The sequence below is a fragment of the Choloepus didactylus genome, chromosome 17 (assembly GCF_015220235.1).
Source record: "Choloepus didactylus isolate mChoDid1 chromosome 17, mChoDid1.pri, whole genome shotgun sequence".
In the NCBI taxonomy this organism is placed as follows: domain Eukaryota; kingdom Metazoa; phylum Chordata; class Mammalia; order Pilosa; family Megalonychidae; genus Choloepus; species Choloepus didactylus.
Genome location: NC_051323.1, coordinates 11,535,668 through 11,559,518, shown reverse-complemented (window position 1 = coordinate 11,559,518; position 23,851 = coordinate 11,535,668). Strand labels below are relative to the sequence as shown.

Genomic DNA, 23,851 nt, shown 5'->3' with positions numbered 1-23,851 from the left:
TTTAGACCTTAATTGCTTTGTTTTATTTTTTTGTGTAGCTTCGGAAGGCAGTGATGGATCACATATCTGATTCGTTCTTGGAAACCAACGTCCCTTTGCTAGTTCTCATCGAGGCCGCAAAGAGTGGGAATGAAAAGGAAGTGAAAGAATATGCCCAGGTTTTCCGTGAACATGCCAACAAACTGGTGGAGGTAAGTCAGGAGAGGCTTGAAGCTAGAAAATATTGACAGGTCTGATATCTACATATGGCTCTTGGAATTTCAATAGACATTCATTCTACATCTCTTCCTGGAGAAATAAAGTCCTGGAATCTTTCTTTCTTTTACCTTCTGTTTATTCCATCCCTTTCAAAGGAAACAGGTTATCAGTATTCTCTCTTTTCTCTATCCCACAACTCTAAACATGTTCTGGAAATTTTCTGCTCATTTTACTGAATAATAGGCACTGAACCAGGAGAAGGAGATGGACACTGTGAAGTGCTGAATACCAGCTTTGATTTGAGGGAGTAGAATTAAAACTGCTGAATTAAGATCAAAGATACTGTTCCCTTTTCTTCCTCCTCACCCCAGCCCTCACCTCACTACACCTACCTAAACTTAGACTGTCTGGCCATACTCCGAACTTGTGAAAACACATCCCACTTCCCAGAATGAGATGTTTGGATTCTGGGTGAGGGATCTTGGGGCAGTAGTAGGAGTGTAAGTTTGGGGTCATACGTATGTTTTTGGTGTTAAGGAATCCTGTGGGAGTTGCTTTATAAATGCAAAATTGTACTGTGAAATCTCGAGGGAAAAAAAAAAATACTATAAAAGGGAAACAAAAGGAAAGTGAAATGAAATCTAGGCTGCCTAAATCTGGGAGTCGAAAACCCACAGCTTGACAAAGGTTGGATTGGTGGTGTAGGGCCAAATAGAAAATAGAGATGTAAAATAGGAGATGTGTATGCTAGCAAAAAGAGCCCAGGAGAAGCAGGGATCCTGGCAAATCCAGGTACAGTTTTCAGGGCCAGGATATGACTTTTGCAGACTCTGAGCCCTTAAAACAACAACAACAAAACTCTGGTGTATCCCTGCTTTAGTTCCAATAAAATGAAATTGCTCAAAATAACAGGCAACTTAAAATGCAAGCTCAAAGTAAAATGGGTTTTGTTTGTTTGTTTGTTTCCCAAAGGCAAAGTAAAAATTGGAATGACTCCACCAAATGGGAACTCTGTTTTTCCCTGGAGGGGTGATGGGGAGGTGTTCCTGTTAAGTTGTGCCCTGAACACCTGCTTAGTTTGCTTCTTGGTTACTCCAGCACTGGTGGCCCCTCTGGGGTTGAAGACACACAGCCAGTGGAAAGTTCTGCCTCAAGCCTGGAGGGAGCCCCTGATGCTCTAGGACTCCGTCTGAGCTATCACCCAAGATAGCAGTCAGGATGATGAGTGTGTGCAAGCCTATGCCACAATAATGGAAACCGAGAACTTCCTACTGTAACCCCAGCGTCTCCAGGCAACACCATTCTAGAACTAAAAATAAGGTCACAAGTTAATACCAAGACAGTCTTCCCAACCCTGTCTCCAACCAGTAGGCAAGCACTCCAGCCTCCCTCATATTGCACCCACATGTCCTGAGAACTCACTTGACCATTGGAGGAATCTAGAATCTAGAGGCTTTCCAAAGTTGACCTTAAAGACCCAGGCTTCTTCATTATTGGAACCCTCTTTTATATTAAAAAAGGAGAAAGAGAAGGAGACAATGTGGGAGGAGGGAAGGCAGGCGGAGGAAGCAGGAGTTAGCTGGAAAGAAATAATGCTGAATGAGTGCTACAGGAGTTTTCAATCTTCACATGTAACAAAGTTATACTATTATCTTAGAAATATACTTCCTCATGTATATAGTTATAGTATTTACAATACAATCACAGAACTTATAGACAACATCAAGTAATGATGTGCTGTAGACATTATGGGCCAAGAAAGGGATATGAGTTTATAGTTGTATGATAAACGTCTCCTACTTTCCATCCCATCGGTGTCTTTCTGTCATGGTGCATGTGGTCTCCTTTGGAGACACTATTTGAAGTTCAAACTTGAGGCTACATGTAAATGTGAGACCAGGGACAAGTGGTCCTTCTGTCTACACATTCTCCTTGCTCCTGGGACAGACCCTGGACATATCCATACTTCCTCTGTCCCTTCCTTAGGTTCCACTGTAGGTGAAATCAGCCACTATGGGTGAGTGAAATAGCAAACTCACATCAGTCAATAATTCTGGTTTAACTTACGGTTCTTTGTCTCACTTTTTGAAATGGATAATCACATCATTGATTTTTTTTTTTCCACATCATTGATTTTCAGCCTTTCTTATTTTTTTAAATATATGAATTTAAGGCTATAAATGTCTTTCGAAGCTATACTCAAGTCTGGTTATTTTCTACTGACCTAATTTCTTGCTCATTAATCCTCCATCTGTGTCCAATATGCTTGAAACACATCTACTGAGTTCTGTTTTTCAAATAGCACATTTTTCTGGAACTTCCAGTTGATTCTTTTTTTTTTTTTTTAATAGATTCCATTTTTCTAGTAAAATTCATGACCAGACTCTCTTTAATTTTAAAACTATATTATCCATGGTTGTCTTTAAAGTCCAAGTATAAGCACTCCAACTTTGCTTCTGTCTTGTGGTTTCCCCATGGAGGGCACGATCAAACCACCCTCCCACCCCTGCTCTCATCCCCACCCAAATTTGGTTTGGATGTTGAAACTGATGAAGCCACCCATGAAACAGAAGTGTATGAAAAGTTTGATTACTCCTATTATGGGATTTTCTGGGGAAAGGAGGGAAGGCACCTAATGGATCCACAATGGCTTATGCAAAAAGGGACGAGTGGCTTTGGTATTTATTGTGGTTAGGAGCTGGGGCTGGAATGAGGGTTGCTGTGTGTGTGGGGTGGGGGGGGGATGCTGGGGTTTGCATGCTTTGAATGCCTCCGTTGGTGCTAAAAGATGGAAAATGTGGGCTTGCTTATTAGCTTGCCCAAATGCAGGGCAGAAGGGAAAGGGGGAAGGTTGGGGTTGAAAACTATCAGTGGGAAAGCATCCAAAATGGAGTTAAACTCGATTCACCCATTATGTTTGACTGGTGACCAGAATGTGCCATATTTCATTTAATTGAATTTGAGCTTAAGTAAGCCATTATGATACACTAGGAGGCCTTCAAAATGGAGTCAGATTCTTTATTAGTGTCTGTATTTATTATTCATTTTTCCTTTGTTTTTGCTTTTTGTTTTTGTTTTTGGTATGTCAGGTAATGTTTTAATTGAATGGCAAACATTGGTATGGGAAAATACAGAGGCTATGGATAGTTTTCTCCATCCAGAGAAGATTCACACTGTCTTTTGATGGGCAGCAGAGAAGTAGACCATCTAGAACCCATCAAAGATTTGTCTGACTTGAGGCTAGTCTGCAGTCTTCCTAAGGCCCTGTTCCCTTTCTTTTACCCCAATCCCATGGACTAGTCTTTCAAGGGTGTCAGCTGCGGATCAGGAGTATTACCAAGTACCCAACCTCATTTGTGAATCATCAACTCCAATTTTCGTTTTCCTAACAGCACAAGACTGCTGAAAATTGTGCTTTGCTCTTTGGATGCTTTCTATTTGTCTGATGGACAAAGGCTGGGGAAGAAAACTCATGAAAAAGATTCAGACTCATTTCTTTGAAACTCCCTTCTCTATGGGATCTTAGTCCCCCAAATCCTCACTGACATGGTTGTGCTGACTTCCATTTATTGCCTCCCCAGCCCTATAAAATTGTGGAAAGCAGCAGCTACCTTCTAACTGGCTCCTCAGTCTCTCGACAATAAGAATTGGCAAATCCATGAGAGAAAAAGCAACATGTAAATAGTTGAGCATCTCTTTGAGATTTAATCTAGGTTTTGGCTCCCTTGGCAGCTCTCCTATGACTTCAAACTGTTTTTTTTTTTTTTTCTTTTTCTGCATTTCTAGTATCATCTCTTATAGGCTACTTCATCATAGCTGGAAACGGAAAAATTCCTGACAGCTGGTTTAGATAAGTTTGGGTTGTTGTTGTGTTGTTGTTAATATATGTAGACAAAATTATTTTTATTTTTTGGAAATACTGGGCTTTTGTACTTCAAATAAATACATAAATTGATGAAAACTGTTCTATCTGGATTGAAATGGTAAGCCTGGAGCCCTGTCTACTTCCTGCCTCCTCCCTCCACCAGGCACAGCCACAGAATCCTTGCAGTGCATAATTGACACCTGCCTGAGAACCACTGATGGAGCTAAATCTCTGAGTTTCCGTTAATGCTAAATCATTTAAGAATCATTCTCATTTTTTTTTTTTGAATGAAGAATGCATGATACTACTTTTAGTCCTTCAACAGTTCTTGACTATTGAATTTACTAATAGTATATCTAGTCTCTCATCTATTTTCTGTTTTTTTTTTTCCTTATATTTATGTGTCAGTTTGGTGTTTGAAGTTCACAGAAATTGAAGCTTGGAAGTGAATGGAGGATGTCACAACCGATTATACAATGTTGTGGTCCTCATAAAATTCTCCAAGAGGATAGTTCTACTGAAAAGAAAATATTTAGAAAATATGAATAGTAAAAGTATAATTTGACTTCATAATTGCCTGATAAGTAGGTTAATGTGTACTAGGGTTTATTGGTTAAGAGAAATTAAGAGGTCCACTATGATGCTTTGTCATCTATAATTTCAGCTGTTACAGGAAGAATCACCAGTAGAAGTGAATAAAATAAACAATAGTAATTTTTTCTCCTTTCCAGAACCCAGCCCCTCTGGGGGTTAGCTAAGAGCATTCAGATAGTGTCCACTCTGAGGCTGTTTTCACTGATCCGAGCACAGCTGTTGCACACACTCCAAAGCCTTTTGGAGAAATGGAAAGCAAATGATGGCAATGCAGTACCATCAGTAGACGTAAACTCAGCAAATGTGAATTGGGGGCAAAATAAGCATTGCAGCAATGAAAATAAAGGCTAATCTTGAAAATGAGATGCAAAATCAATACAACAGTTTTCAAAGCCTCCAGAATTTTTGTTTTCTTTATTCCTTCCATGGCTTTGTCACTTGGTCAGTCCACCTCCTCTTCCTTCTTTTCCCCCATCTCTGCCACGGCTATCCTGGTTGGGCTACCCATTCTATTGTCAAGGAAACTCAGTGCCCCCCCTACAGCCCTCTCCATCCACCTGGCCTTCTTCTAGCCCCTTCTGCACACAGCAGAGTGGACTTCTAAAAATGCCAATCCGATCACACAATTTCCGTGCCTAGGACCATCCAGAGACCTCAGGTTCAAGACAAGCATTTTAAAGATGCCTACAAGGCTTGCACCCCACCCCGGTCTCCAGGCTCACCTCCATGTCATCTGTCTTTTCCTCCAAGGCGTCAGCCACACAGGCCTTCTTTCTGTTTGTTTGTTGACTATGCCATCTTCCTCCCTAAGCCTATGTTTGTGTTGGCCCTTTTCCTAATATACTCCTTTCTCTATTCCTTCCCTTCATTTCTAGTCATCATTCTCAGTACCCTATCTACTTTCTTTTTCTTTTTTTTTTTTGGTATAGCATCTAGTCTACAACTATATGCCAATTCCCCTGCTAGTTTAGCAATTCCTTTAGGAAAGGGACCATGTCAAATGGATCTAATTGATTCCTAACTCTACCCTAGCACCCAGCCCAGTGCCTACACTATAACATGCATTCAATAAATATATTTTATATTCTTGTTGCCTTAAAAATGAACAGAAAACTAATGTAACCAGAAATGCTGGCAACTTTTTGGCCCCTGGGAAATAAAAATTTTAATAGCACTGCAGAGGGGCCCTAAACAGTCACCTTCAGGACCAGCAGTAAAGAGATATTGTGCCTAAAGGATCCCCTAATGTCTTACCAGGGAGGAATTTAGAATCTGTGAAGAACTAAAGTGAAAAATCCCCATTTCCACTGAGAAAAAAGGCCTTGCTGTTTGCAATGCCTGACTCCTGAGAAGTTGAACTAACTCAGGATGCAACTTATATAATGCCCCTAACTGCACTGTCATTTCTTCCCTGCCCTCTGCCTCAGAAGCAGGCTGATGTTCTTATCCTCAGTTGCAGCAAATGTGAGCGAGGGAGCTGGTTTTTTCTGACAAAGTGAAGTACAGTATTAAGACCATGACAATGACAAGTTAGAAAAAGGAATCTCAAATCTATGCTTCATTCTCTTGATCTCATCACTCATGATTGCAGCACTCCATGCAGGGTGGAAGCTGTATCTGTTAGAAAATGCAAGGTTTGAAAATTAGGGAAAAACCCGATGTTTTGATTTCATTCAGTTGGATTTTAAATTTGGGTTGCTGGGGAGGTCAGGTGTGATGCAATGGGAAACAGGGACTGTAATGCATGAGAAAAGACAGGGCGTCGTTCACAGGTCCCAAAAGGGGGTGGCATGAGGGGCCCATGGGAAGCACAATGGGTTCAGGGGCTCAACCAGCAGGAGGGGAGCACAGAGGCAGAAAGTGAGGGCCCAGGGGCTTGTGCCTTTGTTGTGCTCCGGGGCTGGAGGTGAGTAGATTTCCCACAGGAGTCAAAGACTGGTTTGGTTTAAAGCAAATGCATGAATAGGGAAAGGGACTGGGGGTCCAAGGGCAGCAGGGATGGTGAGTTAATCATTTGGGACCAGCTGTGGGTTGTGGGTGATGTATGTGAATGGGGTGGGTGTGGTAGCAGATGCAGATTTGGGCTCTGGGGGGGTGGGGGGGTGGGGGTTGTCCCAGGGCTGGGAGGCTGCTGATTAACTATGCCAAAGGCCAGCACTGAGGCCAGTGGCGCCGCTGAAGTGAGATGGACGCCGAGGCAGCACATGAAAAATGTTGACAGCTGTAACACCCTGAAACTCAAAATCACTAATCTGACCATCAGTAAAGCAGCAGAGGGCCTTAGTTTCAGCTCTGAGTAAACTGCTGTTCTCAGTTAATCCTTCCCATTTACACAGAGGATTCATTCAGCAACACATGTTTCCTGAGTGGCTGCCTTGTGCTACCCCTGCTGCAGTTGCTAGGCAATAAAACCAAGAACAAAAGAGCTGAACTTCCAGCCCTCGTGAAGCTTACGTTCTGATGAGGAAGACAATGAGATGAGTATATGGCGTGTCGGGTGGAGCAAAAGACATTGGAATGTAGAGAATTATAGAGGAGGGCATGTATGGTCAGAAAATCTTCCCCCATAAGAAGAGACTGGAAAATGAAATTGGGAGGAAGTGAAGTGGTAGAACATTCCAGATTGTGAGAGCAGCCAGAGCAAAGGCCCCGGGGCAGCAGTGTGTCTCACGTGTCTGACAAAGAACCAAGATCCCAGTGTGGTTGGAGCTGAGAAAGTGAAAGGGAAAATTACAGAGATGAGACTGAGGGCTGGGTATAAAGATTTTGTGTTTTACTCTGAGCTGTTTGAATGCATTGGAGTGTTTCTAGCAAAGACATGACATTATCTGACTTCCATTTTCAAAGGATCACTCTGCAACTCTTACACTCTGTGTAAGATATAACAGTGTGACAAAAGTAGAAGCAATGGGGCAAGATAAAAGGATGGTGCAGTAGTCCGACAAGGGGTTTATGCTCTGAGTACAATAGAGACAGAGGACGTGGGAGGAAGTGATTACATTTTGGTGACTTTTCCAAGGTTGAGCGAATTTATTGGATGTTGCAATGTGAAACAGAGAGAAGTTTGGAATAATTCCATGTTTGCCATGCTGCAGCAATAAAACCAGTTGGAACTTTTTGAAAGCGTAGCCTCAACTCTTGGACTCCTTCTTGATTGGCTTCTGGCTGCAGCTTTTGGATAGCTATGAACCTGAAAACCCTCCATAAGCATCTTGGGCTTGAATAAATATAATACAGCTTTGTAAGTTCCAGCGTCTTGATTCAAATCATGAACCAAAAAGAAAAAACAGCGTCAAAGCCCTCCTGATGAAACTGAAATGCCATTTTTTTTTAAAGTGCAAACTGAGCATTCTTATCCCCCTTTTCTCAATACTGACCCCCAAATCCAGTTAATATATTTGATCTAGAATGAAATTATTGGAGTTTCTCAATTAATTGAAGCATAGAAACCTAGTAAATCATAATAGTCTATAAAGAACTATTTTGTTCAGCTCAAGCACATCAACTAATAGTAGATTTTCTTTTGGTATTTAAGCAGTACTTACTCCAATATAACTCTCCCCCTAAAATTCCCTAATTTCTAAACCCCTCCATATTTAGTCATTTTTCCTATAGCATGTAATAAACTGTTACAGAAAAGTTCAAGAGTACATCTTAGACTCTTAATTATATAAATATGGGACACAGGTTCTTTGTAAATTCTTAATTACCTTACTTAATGTTTTTGACAACCCTATGAGAAAGCCTCTATGACTGACACCATTTTACAGATGAGAAAGCTGAGGTTTCAAAAAGTTAAAAAACTTTACCAATTTGTAGCTGGACCAATGTCATGTAGTGAGAAAGAGGCCAAGTTCATATATAAGTCCAGGTATCTCAGACCCCTGAGAACTTGTCATTAACTGCTCTACCACACTGCCCCTGGGCAATGAATTGTCCAGGGCATACAAAGAGCCAAGAGTCCATCCTTCATGTAAGTGTTTAGTACCATGCCTGTTTCCAAAGGAATTGCTCAAAAATTTTGGCTGCTGCAGTTGCTGCTATTACAAAGGCATTCAGTCTCATCTCTCTCAAAAAGAAGTAACGCATTACTCCCAAAGAATTGCAATACACCTAGTGCAGTAGAGCATCCAGGCTGCATTGGGTACCTGAGCTGGGCAGTAAACTGGGCTCACTTACTATCTCCATAGGTCTTCACCTGCACAACCCATATGCTTCAAATCTGTGCAAATTACTAACAGCCATGGACTTTGAAGCTTGCTTGCAAATAGTGGAATCCAAGGTTATTAAATATTTTCATGCCAAAGCTCTATTGCACTGCATGAGTTAACCATGCACATAGAATAGCTAATTATAGGTTTCATTTTAATGTTTAAATGGTAGTCACAATGCAAAATGCAGGGCCATGGTAATAGTTACTCTTAGATACAAGAAGTATTGACTATTGCTTTCCATGAAAACTTTGTTTGCTGGCATCAGAATAAAAACTTACCCTACCACAACCTTCTCCTAAGTTATATGCCCCAATAGATGCATTAAGTAGCTTTGTGAAGAAACATCCAGAAAAGAGAGGGCATTTAATGGTATGGCATATACCTCTCTCTTCCTCTCTCTCTCTATAAATATTTATGTTTACATTTCTTTTTATTAGCCTTATACATTTCTTATCAACTCATACTCACCATAATAAAATAATAAGCCGGCACAATAGTTACACTCTTTTGACTTATTTTCCAAAATTGAGGAAGAGTAGTGTGATGTATCAGAAAAATTCCAAGGAACATGGAATCTGGGCTGAAATTGTTGTTCTGTCATATCAGACATTAGAAAGGTTATATTCAATGTTGCTTCTGCAGACAGGTAGGAAATATTAGATCTTTGTTGTATTGGTTCAATTTACTGTCTCACCTTCTATATAAGGTATGACTATTCTCTGTAGGCACGTATGCATTTTCTCTTGAATTTTGTGTTTTCTCCAGCTGTTAAAATGTTTGCATAATTTAGACCTTGTAAGCCCAGCTAACTCAGAGAAAATTGCCATGTGACATAACCTTACATTGTTAAGGTGAGATGCCTTCAACGCAAAAATGAAAAATCCACTCCCATTAAAAATGATGTGGCTTGTTTAAGAGCAAGACTTTTTTTTTTTAATTTTCCGGGAAACAACTCCTGATGTTCAGGTGTTTAATCTTTGTGAGCTGTCTGGGCTTTTTATATCACAAAGTCCCCCAGCCAGCCTGAAGCCTTAGTTTGAGAGGCCCAGTATATTGGGACATTGCTCTTTTGAACTACAAACAAGTTTTCACATTACCTTAACTCCCTTAGCTTTAGAAGGGGGTGGAATTCTAGCTCATGAAGCCCTGTGGCCAGCCCGAGGCTCGGTAGATATGTACTTTCAACCCTTAACCTAAAAAAACCACAGTGGGTCCTTTGGACCGGATGACTGGAATTTCTTTGATTGTGTCATGATGTACCCCTATGGCTGTATGAACTAACAAATCACTTTAATCCTCCAGCTCTCAGACTTTTCATCTGACACACCATCATTTTATATCTTTTCCCTCTCTAACATTCAATACTTCTAAGAACCTTTACTGATTTCAGATTCTAAGGAAAACAGAAGACCCAAATAATTGTCACATTTTCAGAAGCACTTGTGGTGAATCTGGAAATTGTAGGCTGTTAGGAGAAAACATCTCTACAAAGGTTTCCCATAGCTTCAGGCCTCAAGAGAGCACAGAACTAAAGCTTGGCATACAGTTGGTGGCTGAGCTGTTCCAGGCCATCAAGAGACCAAAAACATGGATTCCATCTCTCCATATCATACTCCCATGACTTTGGCCCACATCTGATCCAATGTCTGAAAGGCAGGTTGAATGGATCTTCATCAACTTGGCTGTTTATACGTGGGAGCCAATGAGAGAAGAGAAGTCAGTGCTTGCCCCAGAGAAATATCTGCATGTTAGCTAAAGAATGTTTGGTTATTAAACGAAATCAATCATTTATATGAATTAAGAGCCTCCATTTTGTTTTTCTTTTCTCTGCAGGCTCATTAGTGCCTGCTGGTGAAAGCCAGAAGGTGTGAACACTGGAGTGCCAAGGGTGGCGGCTGGTGTGGCACCTTTTAGCACACTGTAATCCAATATGAGAAAGCATTCCCTGGCCCACAAGGCCCTTGAAGCTCTCCAGTTTGTGTGAGGGTGTGGGAATGTCTTAGTTTGCCAGAGCTGCTGTAACAAATATCACACAATGAGATGGCTTAAACAACAGTGATGAATTGCCTCACTGTTTTAGAGTCTATAAGCCCAAAGTCAAGGTGTCAGAAAGTATATGCTTTTTCCCTTAAGTCTGTAGCATTCAGGTGTTGGTTTGCTGCAGTCCTTAGGGCTCCCTGACTTACATCTCTGCCTCGTAGACCATGCTGATCTCTCTCTCTGTCTTTGTGTCCTCTCCTCCAGTTTCTGTTGACTTCCCACTTCTCCCTGTGGCCTTCTGTAACCCCTAAGTTTCAGTTTCTTGTATTTGTAAAGACTAAGACCCTGATTCATTTGACCACACTTTAACAAATATACGTCTTTGAAAGGTCCTATTTACAAATAAATTTACAACCTACAGGAATGCAGATAAAGATGATGTCTTTGGCAGGGTACAAAATTCAAGCCACCACAAGGTGTGTGTCTTAGTTCACCTGTGCACCTATAACAAAGCACCACTGATGAGTTGGCTTAAACAACAACAATTTATGGGCTCCCAGTTTGGGAGGCTGAAAGTCCAAAATCAAGACGTCACCAGGGCCACGCTGAAGTCTGTAACATTCTGGTGGTGGCTTGTATCCGTAACTCAGTCTCTGCTTTTGTCACATGGTCATCTCAATCCCTGACTTCTCCTTTCTGAGTCCAAACTTCCCCGTTGATAAGGACTCCTGTCATATTGGCTTAAGGCCCACCCAGATTGGCCTCATCTTAACTAATAAATTCTTCAAAGATCCTGTTTACAAATGAGTTCTCACCCACAGGACCGGGGGATAAGATTCGAAAGTATCTTTATGGGGGATGTGATCCATTGATAACTATATGTGTATTAAATATAGACTTGTATTTGCTCTAAAGAATGGATATTTTCTCAATATGTGTAAAATATAGTATGAGCAGCTTTAGAGAAAGGTTGATGTTTTAAATGACTTTTAATATAAAATCTAAGTAAAAACTGTTTGTAATATAAATTCACCTTCCAGAAATTTCCCCCACTACTTCTTCCAACTAGATTGCTGCCCTTGGCTGCTCCTTTTTAAACATTCTGGAGCTGCCACAGAGTGTGAATTTCACACATCCAAAGTGCCTGGGAATTCAGTCAATACTTTCACATAATGCCAGTTGTCACCAAAATATAGTTACTTACTTCGACTGACAAGTTTTTTTTTTTTTTTTTTCATGCTAAAACAATAGAAGCCTAATGATGAATCTTTCCTACATGTTTTCTTGGATGATAGAAAGAACAAGCTTATTTTTCCAAATCTCTAAATTATCCCAACAAAATGATTCCCTTACCAGATTTATGTGGGGGGATTGAAGACAACAGATGAATCAGCTTTTCTCACTCCCATGGGTTCTCTTATTTTTATTATTTTAAGGGTGGTTTACAACCTGACTTTAAAACATGAAATGTGTTGATGGTGGAACCTGTAAAAGAGCATTTCAAGCAGCCTATACTCGAAAAGGTGCTGTAGATTTTCTGTAAAACATCATGACAGTTTCTACACGGAGACTGAAGACTTGGAGGATGTTAATGGCAGTGGGGCCATAGATTTTCCTATGGATCAGTAATTTTGCAAACTAAAAATAGGCAGTGATCTGACCTATCCCAAAACAACACTCGGCTGAAGAGGCTGTTATGATCCCTGCAATCAAGTAACTCAAAAAGTCAAGTCTTTTCAAGTAAGTGTCTTCAAGTATCTCTGTCATGTAGCACTTTTTAAGAAGAAAACCCAAATTTGCAATTTTCATGCAAATTGGTATACTTTTCACATGCCTATTCTCTAAACATAACAACAGGCAGGTGTTTGTCCCCAGCAGAGGTCCTGTAACACTTTGATTTCTCAGCCATCCAGAAAGTGAAGCTCGGGAGGGTGTGGAGGGTGAATCACCCTCACCCATAACGTCCACAGTTGAGAAAGTCAGAGCCAACTCTCATACAAAGGGACAATCAGGAATTAATAAGAGGCAACATCTTAAGGAGGAAACTGGAAATCCAATCAGAAACATCTCAGGAGGTGTGATTCAGGCTGCCAAGTCAAGGTCAGAAGCTCAGCAAGCAGGAAGACTGGAGAATTCACATATTGGAGGACAGTGGGAAGAGAGATGTCAAATGTCAGTAGGGAAGGCAGAAGATCTGGTTGCCTTTGCTAATAGCTATCTGATGTGGCTTGAGTTTATAAATTACACACTTGCTATTTCTTTGCCCTTGAACTTTGCTTTGAGGACCATTTTCTCCTTCTGTTGATTTCACAGACTGCTTGACCTCTGTGATTTCTTCCCATGATCTTTCTATCACTAGAAATCTTTCAGGCGGACATTCAATATGTTTACAGGTTTCTGCCAATCATTGCCAATTATTTATCCCGATTGCTTTCTGGGAAACAAATCTAGCATCCAATGAATTCTCTCTGTTGGATCTTTGCCTGGAATTCTGGGGCTAATGAGAAGAATTTTGCTTTTCTCAAAGTGAAAACAATATGTTTTTGTCCTAGTTGCTTAACTGGTGTTTGAAGGGTTTTTGTTCAAATAGCATCAATAAATGGCTGCCTCAGAATTTGAAACAGTTTCTCATGGTCAAATAGTGTTAATGACATTTGTGCAAGTGGTTTTCTTGCTCTGAAGAGTTCAAGTATAAATCCACAATGAAAGCATTGAAGATAATGTTTCTTCAGTCTATCTTGGAGAACCTCAACGTGAAATGACAATTTCCATTGTAAGTTTCACTGGCAGGAAGAAGGAAGTTTAGTGATTTTTCATCTCCACACAGTTGCTTGAAATTTCCCAGCCATCTCTCCCACAGCAACTTTCAATGGAATGAAAGACATTTGTGTTTTTTAAGACATATAATGCAATGATAGCAGTTATTAATTAATTAATTAATAATTATTACTATTATTAATTATTAATTATTACTTTTGTGATTGCTTATCATCCCAGAAAAAGGAGCTGATCTCCTTTTCTTTGAATGACATGGGTAAAAATGATGACGATCAAAGTATTTAATGAGGAAAATATGGTTGACCTGCAAGCGAGGTTCTCACCCTCAGCCCTATTAACATTCTGGGCCAGACAATTCTTTGTTGTGGGGGGCTGTCCTGGACATTGTAGGATGTGCAGCAGCATCCCTGGCCTCTGCCCAGTAGATGCCAGTAGCACATCACCCACTCACCCACCCACCCCCAACTGTGACAACCGCAAATTCTCCAGACATTGCAAATGACCCCTACAGGCAAAATCGTTCTTTGTTGAGAACCACTGCTCTACAATCTTTAAATAAAATGAATACGTATATCAAAAGTTTTAAATTATATTCATTCAGTGCCCCAAACCTACATTGATTAATTTGCAACACGCATTATTATACCCAAATAAAGTGTCCAGATAACAGAACAGATAGGTGAAGTTCTGTTTCTCAACTGAAATTGTCTCTGAAATTACTGTTACATGAAATTCACATCAGTTTCTCTCCCTATAAGTAATTTGGTGAAAGATCTTTGTCCCAAAATGATTTCCCTCTGATCTTCAATGTTTCCTAAATTCTTTCTACTTAAAGCTAACTGACATCAAGGAATGTCCTAGCATTCTGAAACTACTTCCAAGAGGGAGACACTTAACTGTTGTTCTAATATTAATACCTAATTAGAAAACGCTCATTGGTTTCTTTTAACCTAAGGCAGTTGGCTGAAAATAAAGCTCTGATGAAAAAAGATGGGAACAGATATGGGAGTATGAGGTAGGTAGGTAGTGAGATGCTGGAAAGCATGTGCACAAAGAAGAGAGTAGAAGATGGTAAAGTCCATCCTCATCTACGTCACCAAAAAGGTTCAGGAAGGACCAATTATTAAATAAGATAATGCAAGCATAGCATATGCTCTTTAAATACCTATCGATTGAGAATTCAAGGTGGGTTGGAATTCCCTGGATTGGCTTGATCTCAGTTGATTCTGTATACTTACTCCCTACTTTATATTAACCTCTTAAGCAAACACATAAACACACAAATAACAGACTTGGGCCATTCTCTCAGCCAGGAATTTCTTCTCCGTTTCTCTGCCTAGTGATTTGCTGCTTGATTTTTTTAATGAAAAAAATGATAAGAATGCAGGCTGTTTTCCAAGCTTCTCAGGGGAAATAGGTATTGTGGATCTAGGAAATAAGTTACTCCTAGGATGAACACAGCCATTCCACACGGTTGTGCCACAGGGAGTGGCGGTCATGGGCTCTCTGGCCCTGCCTGTGAAGGGGGGCAGGTGTTTGCAGATGTATGTGCTGGAGTATGTTAAGGGACAGACACCTTTCCCCAGGTGTTGAGTCCAGAGATTACAGAAAACACAAGGTCTTGCTTTTCAAAGTCTTGTTTGTGGGCTGGCACCGTCAGCCTGAGCTGGGAACTTGTTGGAAATGCAGAATCTGGACATACTGAATCATAATCTGTGTTTTATTGAGATTCCCAGGAGATTCATTTAACGCTCAAGTTTGTGAAGCACTGGCATAGGAGACATTGTTTTCCAGGGTGTATTCCCATGAGGGAAAAAATTATGTAATTTAGCACTTACGTGGGTAGCTCCTGATACAGTAGACACATGTTGGAGATCCACAACATGCATTGGTATTGAGAAACACGCTTTGGGAAATCTCAAATGAAAATATCAGGCATTGAGGGCAGTGCAGGAGAAAGAAATGGCTTGAATTCCAGACATAATTAAGATTTGGCTGTGGAAAACAAGAAAAAGGGTTGACAGGATAAATATAATATTTTGGGTGATTACTTTGGATCAACCTTGTTATTTTTTTAATGCTGAAATATGGATCAATTCTCAAATGTCATGGCAGGCAGCTTGCTAAATACCAATAGCCTCCAAATAACCCTGTCAAAGGCAGCCCAGAAATGTGTAATTACTATTAAGTCAATGCATATTTATGCAGTCCAATTATTTATTTAGTTGGCAATTATTATTAATTATTTCTGGCATTTGTTCCAAGTCAGTTGGATAAAATGTGGACCATTTAAAAGTATGACTTTCAATTAGCTTTCTTTTTAGAGATGAAGAAGGCAGAAATACTGACTTTCCTATGTCTACATTAAAGAGTTTGCATTTTAATTTTCAACTATTGCTTATGCACACCTCAGAGGTGAGTTTTGTGGTGACCTAAGTCATTATTAATTCTTTTCTTTTAAATGCAATTTTATTGAGATATATTCACGTACCATATAGTTATCCATGGTGTATAATTAATTGTTTACAGCACCATCATATAGTTGTGCATTCATCACTACAGTTTTTGAACATTTTCAGTACCACACACAAAAAAGAATAACAATAAATTTAAAGTAAAAAAGAACACCCAAAACATCCCATACTCCCTGATCCCTCCCTATTCATTTACTTTTGTCCTCATTTTTCTATTCATCTGTCTATACCCTGGATAACGGGAGTGGGAGCCAGAAAGTTTTCACAATCACAAGGTCATACAGTGTAACCTATATAGCTATACAATTGTCTTCAAGAATAAAGACTTCTGGGTTGCAGTTCAACAGTTTCAGGTATTTCCTTCTAGCTATTCTAATACACTAAAAACGAAAAAGGGATATCTATATAATGCATAGGAATAACCTCCAGAATGACCTTTCAACTCCATTTGAAATCTCTCAGGCACTGAAACTTTATTTTGTTTCATTTCTCTTCCTCCTTTTGGTCAAGAAGGCTTTCTCAATCCTATGATGCTAGGGCCAAGCTCATCCCCATGAGGCATGTCCCATGTTGCCAGGGAGATTTACACCCCTGGGAGTCATGTCCTACATAGGGGGGAGGGCAGTGAATTTACCTGCAGAGTTTGCTGAGAGAGAGGGGCCACATCTGAGCAACAAAAAAGGTTCCCTGGGGGTGACTCTTAGGTACAATTATATATAGGCTTAGCCTCTCCTTTGTAGTAACAAACTTCATAAGGAAAGCCCCAAGATCATTAATTCCTGAGGTGGAGAAATTTAATATTTCCACATTTTCCCCCAGTCCCTTAAAGGGGCTTTGCAAATACATTTTTATCCTCTGCCCAAATACATTTTTACTCTCTGGGATGTGTTGGGGCTTCACACTAACCTGTACAAACCAACCAGATTTCACTCCCTATGCAATGTTCCATGTAATTATGTTGTTTGAGTAGACTGACCATACAAGTTAAGTTTATAATATGTTACAAAAAATATAGATTTTGCACCTAATAAACTTCTCTTCCTTTGGTCTCACACAGAAGTTGAAGTTTTAAAAACACGGTCAATTTCGTCCTTTATCCTTTAGTCTGATTTACCTTAGTCCTAACCAAGTTCATTTCATTCATATCTCTAATTGGAGTATGATCTCTTTTTTCAGACTCTTTAAAATTTGCTGTATGGGGTAATGCTGACATTCATAGCAGCCAAACTCTGGCTCTTGTTCTCAGTTGTCACACAGATACCCAAAATCCCAGGGACCTACCAGATTATACAAAAAGAGCTCAGCATCTCAGAATTCAGAAATAACCATTACAGCTCAAAAACAGATGTGAGAGCTTACAATTTAGATACCTTTACAATAATCCTTTCTCTGATAACCTATGCTCTTAGACTCAATTCTCAGAGTTTGCACATTATAGTTAGTCCATATTAGTAAGGCATTATAATGTTTTTCTTTTCATTTCTGGTTTGTTTCACTCAGTATACCGTCCTCAATGCCTATTCACCTCACAACTTCACTCCTTGTAGCAGCTCAATATTCCATTGTATGTATACACCACAGTTTGCCATTCCATTCATCAGTCAATGTAACCTTGGACCACCTCCATCCACTGCAAATCGTGAATACTGACACCATAAACCCCACTGCACAAATGTCCATTCATGTTCCTCTTTTCATTTCTTCCAAGTGTATACCCAGTAACCAAGTAGCAGGACCATATTGCAACCCCATGCTTAGCTTTCTTTGGAACCACCACACTGCCCTCCAGGTGGGCTGCACCATTCTACTTCCCCACCAACGGTGATTAGGTACATCCTCTCTCCACATTTTCTCCAGCACTTGTATTCCTCAATTTTTTAGATGGTTTTATTCACACACCATACATTCCATCCCAAGTAAATAATCAATGGTTCCCTGTATAATCACATAGCTATGCATTCATCATCACTATCTATATGAGGACATTTCCACTTCTTCCACAAAGAAAGAGGAAGAGGAAAAAAAAAAAAAAGGAAGAAAGAAGAAAAAAAGTGACAACTAAAAAGCAACAAAAGAAAAAAGTAAAATTAAAAGAAAATACAATAAAGAAGTCAGACAACAAGATCAATACCAAGAATACCATAATCCTCCCTTATCCCTCTCTTATAGGCATTTAGCTTTGGTGTATTGCCTTTGTTACAATTAATGGAAGTGTATTACAATGTTACTGTTAACTATAGTATCTAGTTTGCATTGATTGTATTTTTTTCCCAAATACCACCCCATTTTTAAAACTTTGCAAAGTTAACATTCATTTGTTCTCCCTCATGTAAAAACATGTGTGTTCATTTAATCACAATCATAGTCCACTCTAGGTTTCACTCAGTTATACAGTCCCAGTCTTTATCTTCTATCTTTCCTTCTGGTGTCCTACATGTCCCTAACCTTCCTCTTTCAACCATACTCACAGTCATCTTTGTTCAGTGTACTTACAATATTGTGCTACCATCACTCAATACTGTGCTCCAAACCTCTTTCTCCTGTCTTTTCCTATCTGCCTATAGTGTTCCCTTTAGTATTTCCTGTAGAGCAGGTATCGTGTTCACAAACTCTCTCAGTGTCCACCTGTCTGAGAATATTTTAAACTCTCCCTCATTTTTGAAGGACAGCTTTGCCAGATATAGAATTCTTGGTTGGCAGTTTTTCTCTTTCAGTCTCTTAAATATATCATACCACTGCCTTCTCACTTCCGAGGTTTTTACTGATAAATCCATACAGTCTTATTGAGCTTCCCTTGTATGTGATGGATCACTTTTCTCTTGCTACTTTCAGAATTCTCTCTTTATCTTTGACATTTGATAATCTGATTATTAAATGTCTTGGTGTAGGTCTATTCAGATCTATTCTGTTTGGGGTACCTTGTGCTTCTTGGATCTGTAATATTATGTCTTTCATAAGAGATGGGAAATTTTCAGTGATTATTTCCTCCATTATTGTTTCTCACCCCTTTTCCCTTCTCTTCTCCTTCTGGGACACCCATGACACATATATTCACATGCCTCACATTGTCATTCAATTCCCTGAAATGCTGCTCATATTTTTCTATTCTTTTCTCTATCTCTCTCTTTTGTGTGTAGGATTGTGGATGCCCTGTACTCTAGTTCATGAATCCAGTCCTTTTTTATGCTTCTTGAAATCTGCTGTTGTATGTCTCCATTGTGTTTTTCATCTCTTGTATTGTGCCTTATATTGCCCTAAGTTCTGCCAATTCTTTTTTTCAAACTTTCGAGTTCTTCCTTATGTTTGTTCAATGTCTTCTTTATACCCTTCATATCCTCCCTGAACTCACTAATTTGATTTTTTAAATGATTTAGCATATTTGTTTGAAGATCTTTAATTAGTTGTTTTAACTCCTGTATCTCATTTGAAGTGTAAGTTTGTTCCTTTGACTAGGCCATATCTTAGTTTTTCCTAATGTGACTCATTTTTTTTTTTTTTTGTCTATGTATCTGGTTTCCTTGATTACCCCAATCAGACTTTCTCAGACAAAGCAGGCCCAGATCTCAGGAGGAAGGTGTAATCAGTATCAAGCTTCCCTGAAGATGAGACCCAGCAGGTGGTCAGACTTTCCTTTGAGGCCTCTAGACTGTGTGCTTTTCCTATCCTGCCCAGCAGGAGGTGCTTGTCAGTGTGCAGCAACTCACTGCTGTTAAGAGTTGTGGTTCCTTTAATTATCTGTGGACCCTGTCCTGGCCAGGGGCCAAGGGTGTCAGAAGCCAAGCTTAAGTTGTCCCTGCCCTCCCTCTCCCAGGCCTTGGGGTCTGAATTTTCTGAGGGAGGGCTGCTACTTGAGCTGGGCCCTGCCCCTCTTTTCTTAGGTAAGATATACCCTTTAGGGAGTTATCATCTACACTTGAATTCCTCCTTTGTCTCTCTGACTCTCTTAACTCCACCTTTGCCTGGGTCAGTGCTGACAATTGAACATGCCCAAGGCTTTCTCTAATGAGCTACTTAGAATGGGAGGAAAAAAAAAAAAGGTAAAAGAAAGAAAGCCCATTTTCAGAGCCAGTCCCCAGCCCCCCAGCTTTACTGGTTGACCAATGTTGGTACCTGGTTTTCTGTGCCACTTTTCTTGGGACATAGCCGTTTTCCAGTATTCTGAGCTCAGCAATCTCCAGAAGCCTCTGTTCTTATTTATTTATTACTTTTTTTTCCCCTATCAACCCAGCCTCCTCTCTGCCAGTAGAGACTTCAGCATTCCTTTCCTGCTTGCTCCGGGTATATTTGTGCTTGTAGCTTGTACTCAGTAGTCCAATTTTGTTAACTAAAACCACAATTGGAGGTTGGTTGAGTTATTTTCCCTCATTCCCAGTAACCTTCCTCTTTTTTTCACAGGAAATATTTCAGCTCAGCCTGCCATGCTGGTGGGAGAGGGGTGCCTACTCTGCAGTTTGGGGAGCTTTATTTACAGTCCTGTGCTGCGACCTCAGCCATTCCACCCATTTCACTCTGGTGTATGATGTGTGCGCAGTCACAGATGTCCCCCAAGAGTTATTTTAGGCTATTTACTAGTTTTTTCTGGCTATTTACTAGCTGCTTTAACAGACTGACTAAATTCCACACCTCTCTTTGCTGCCATCTTGTCCTGACTCTCCCATTAATTCTTTTTCTTTGAGATGTTTGCAACTTTAAAAATACCCTAAACCTTTGTAAGTATGTTAACATAGAGAAAACCTGACTGCAACAAGAAGTTCCTCAAAATTTTAAGGTGGTTTCAGTCATGAGCCAGCCAATGATAGTCTCCATTCTTTCCATTCCCTGGTGCATGGGAAGCAGAGTTGTGTTATGGTTTAGTCACCAAAGCCTATATTTTGCCTCCCAACATTCATCATCAACCCCCATCACAGGAAGCCATTGTAGATTTTTCCCATCACTCATTTCTTACGCCTCCATGCCAAGGTACTTTACTTGCAACTAGAAAGACCTCTTCTGAAAGTGTGGTCTGACAGCTAAAAGAACCACGCAGGACCCTATTTTCCAAGAGGATTCAGAGAGAGGTGAAGGGTGAATGTTGTGCTGTCTACGTCTTCCTCTGCACCATCTGGGAAATCATATCTCCTAGCTGGAGCAACTACCATTCCCTGATTCAGTCTGTTGCGATCACTGCTGGGAGAATATGTATTGTTAAAATCCTATTCTCTTTTTGGTAATAAAATATTCACTGAAAATTACATGAGTAAATAGAGTGGGGGTGGGAAGCAAGGACAATGGTGATATAGAATATATCATGTAATCATGAGCTAAACTCTCCAAAGTCTAAATAATTCCTTGACTATGTTAGAGTCCTTGGGAAGTTGCATCCACTGCCTCAAGGTAGCTTATTATCTACAGTGATTTACCCTATCAACAAGGATGGTCAGAAAATAGTAATCAACCATTTATTTTCCACTTCTGCTGCTGCATTTTAATGTTAAGTTGTTTGCAAGAAAGGTGGAGGTAGTGTGAACGAGGGGAGCTTAATTCTATTTGGAGAAGACAGACAACAAAAATGGACAAAATGAATAGGTAGACTTATATAATTGTTAGAAGGTGATAAATGTTATGGAAAAAGAAACAGTAGAGCGATATAAGGGAGATAAGAATCGGGGTTGCCTTTTAATTAGGGTGGTCAGAAGAGGCTATATTAAGAAAATGGCATTTGAGCAACATCTGGAAAAAAAAGTGATTTGGGTGTTTACTGATTTAATCATCATGTCTTCCTGCCACTTGGACATTAATTATAGCATAATTACTCAAATGATCTGCAAATATTTTCTTAGAAACTTTAACACACATAGAGTGATTAGTAAGAACAATAGACATTGGTCTGGACTTCTGCAAAATAACAGTGTATAAATGGGCAAAAGCCAGCCTCTTCTCCCATTTGGTATTGATAATCAGGAAATGGCAAGGCCTTTTTTTAGGACAGGTACTTAACAATTTTTTTTTTAGTAATAATTCAATTTTATTGAGATATATTCACATACCATACATTCATACAAAGCGTACAATCAATTGCTCACAATACCACCATATAGTGGTGTGTCCATCAGCAAAATTAATTTTTGAACGTTTTCATTACCACACACACAAAAGTAATAAGAATAAAAATTAAAGTGAAAAAGAACAATTAAAGTAAAAAAGATCACTGGGTACTTTTTTTTTTTTTTTGGCCCCCATTTTTCTACTCATCCATCCATACACTGGACCAAGGGGAGTGTGGTCCACATGGCTTTCCCAATCACACTGTCACCCCTCATAAGCTACACTGTTATACAATCATCTTCAGGATTCATGGGATCTGGGTTGTAGTTTGATAGTTTTAGGTATTTACTGCTAGCTATTCCAATCCATTAGAACCTAAAAAGGGTTGTCTATATTGTGCGTAAGAGTGCCCACCAGAGAGACCTCTCGGCTACTTTTGGAATCTCTCAGCCACTGAAACTTATTTCATTTCCTTTCATATCCCCCTTTTGGTCAAGAAGATGTTCTCCCTCCCACGATGCCAGGTCTACATTCCTCCCCGGGAGTCATATTCCACGTTGCCAGGGAGATTCACTCCCCTGGATGTCAGATCCCACGTAGGGGGGGAGGGCAGTGATTTCACCTGCCAAGTTGGCTTAGCTAGAGAGAAAGGGCCACATCTCAGCAACAAAGAAAAAAAGTCTTAGAATTAAACAAATAAAAAGATGTCTCTGTTAGTGCTGATTCTGTGGCCATCACGGGCTGATCAGTGTCCTGCTAAGATGCTCACGTGCGCATTTTGGCACCATGGTGCTCACACATTGATATAAACCTACCACTTCTGCTTGTCCCTAAGAGCCCTGTTCTAGGCCATTGAAAACCCTCCTCCTTGTGGTTGAGCAAGGATGGAGAAGGGGATCTAGAAGAACTCCACAAAGGAATCAGGTATCTTATCTGAGCAACAAAAAGGAGACCTTGAGGAATTCATGATCTAAATTCTATAAATGCATATATGTATCCCTTAGGAAGCCCTTTATCCTGTGATCTCAAATTCTTTATTTCAAGTAGGCATGGTAAAAACTAAGTTAGGTAATCCTGTGTTAATATTCAACCCTCAATCAATCTCGCTGGCTTTAAACAACTTAGACCTAGTTCTTCTCCATATACCTGCCCATCAAATGATCTTGGTTAACTGGGGGCCCCTGCATCTCGTCATCCTCACTTCAGGACCCCAGCTGATGGAGCAGCCACTGTTGGAATCTGTCAGTGTCTCTGGCTGGGGTTGGGGTGGGCGGGGGTAGTGAACATGGCCAACCATACACTAGTCCCCAAAGTTTCCACTCGGCAGTGGCCTCCACCTCCCCTCGTATTTCACTGTTTAAAGCAAGTTCACCAGGACAGACCTATGTTTAAGAATTGTGGAAAGAAACCTTACTCCTTGGCTGGGAAGGAGAGAGAGCCAGAATATTTGTGAACCACACTAATAATTAACACAATGGATGAAGTTTTGAAAGGCCTGTCTCTTCTGAGACTTTCTGCTTTAAATTTACTGGAGAAGCTCCTTTTCACTTATTTTTTTTCACACTTTCTTCCTCTGCTTTATTTTCACTTATCAAATTAAATAACATTTTTTTCTCCATGATTATTATCATCTTATTACTGGATGCTCTTAAAAAGTTATGAACATGGTCACAAATTTCTTTGGTTAACAAAAAAAATAAAGTATTTTTAAAAAGTCTCCTTGC

The 23,851-nt window shown here is 40.0% G+C and overlaps 1 protein-coding gene across 2 annotated transcripts in view; it reads left to right on the top strand.

Annotated features, from left to right (window-relative positions):
* CTNNA2 (catenin alpha 2) overlaps positions 1-23,851 on the top strand; it is a 1,138,501-nt gene that overhangs the window by 917,035 nt on the left and 197,615 nt on the right. For both annotated transcript variants that reach the window (XM_037807219.1, XM_037807218.1), the window contains exon 9: positions 39-191. In XM_037807219.1, the coding sequence (XP_037663147.1) occupies positions 39-191 (153 nt within the window). The remainder of the gene's footprint in view (positions 1-38; positions 192-23,851) is intronic.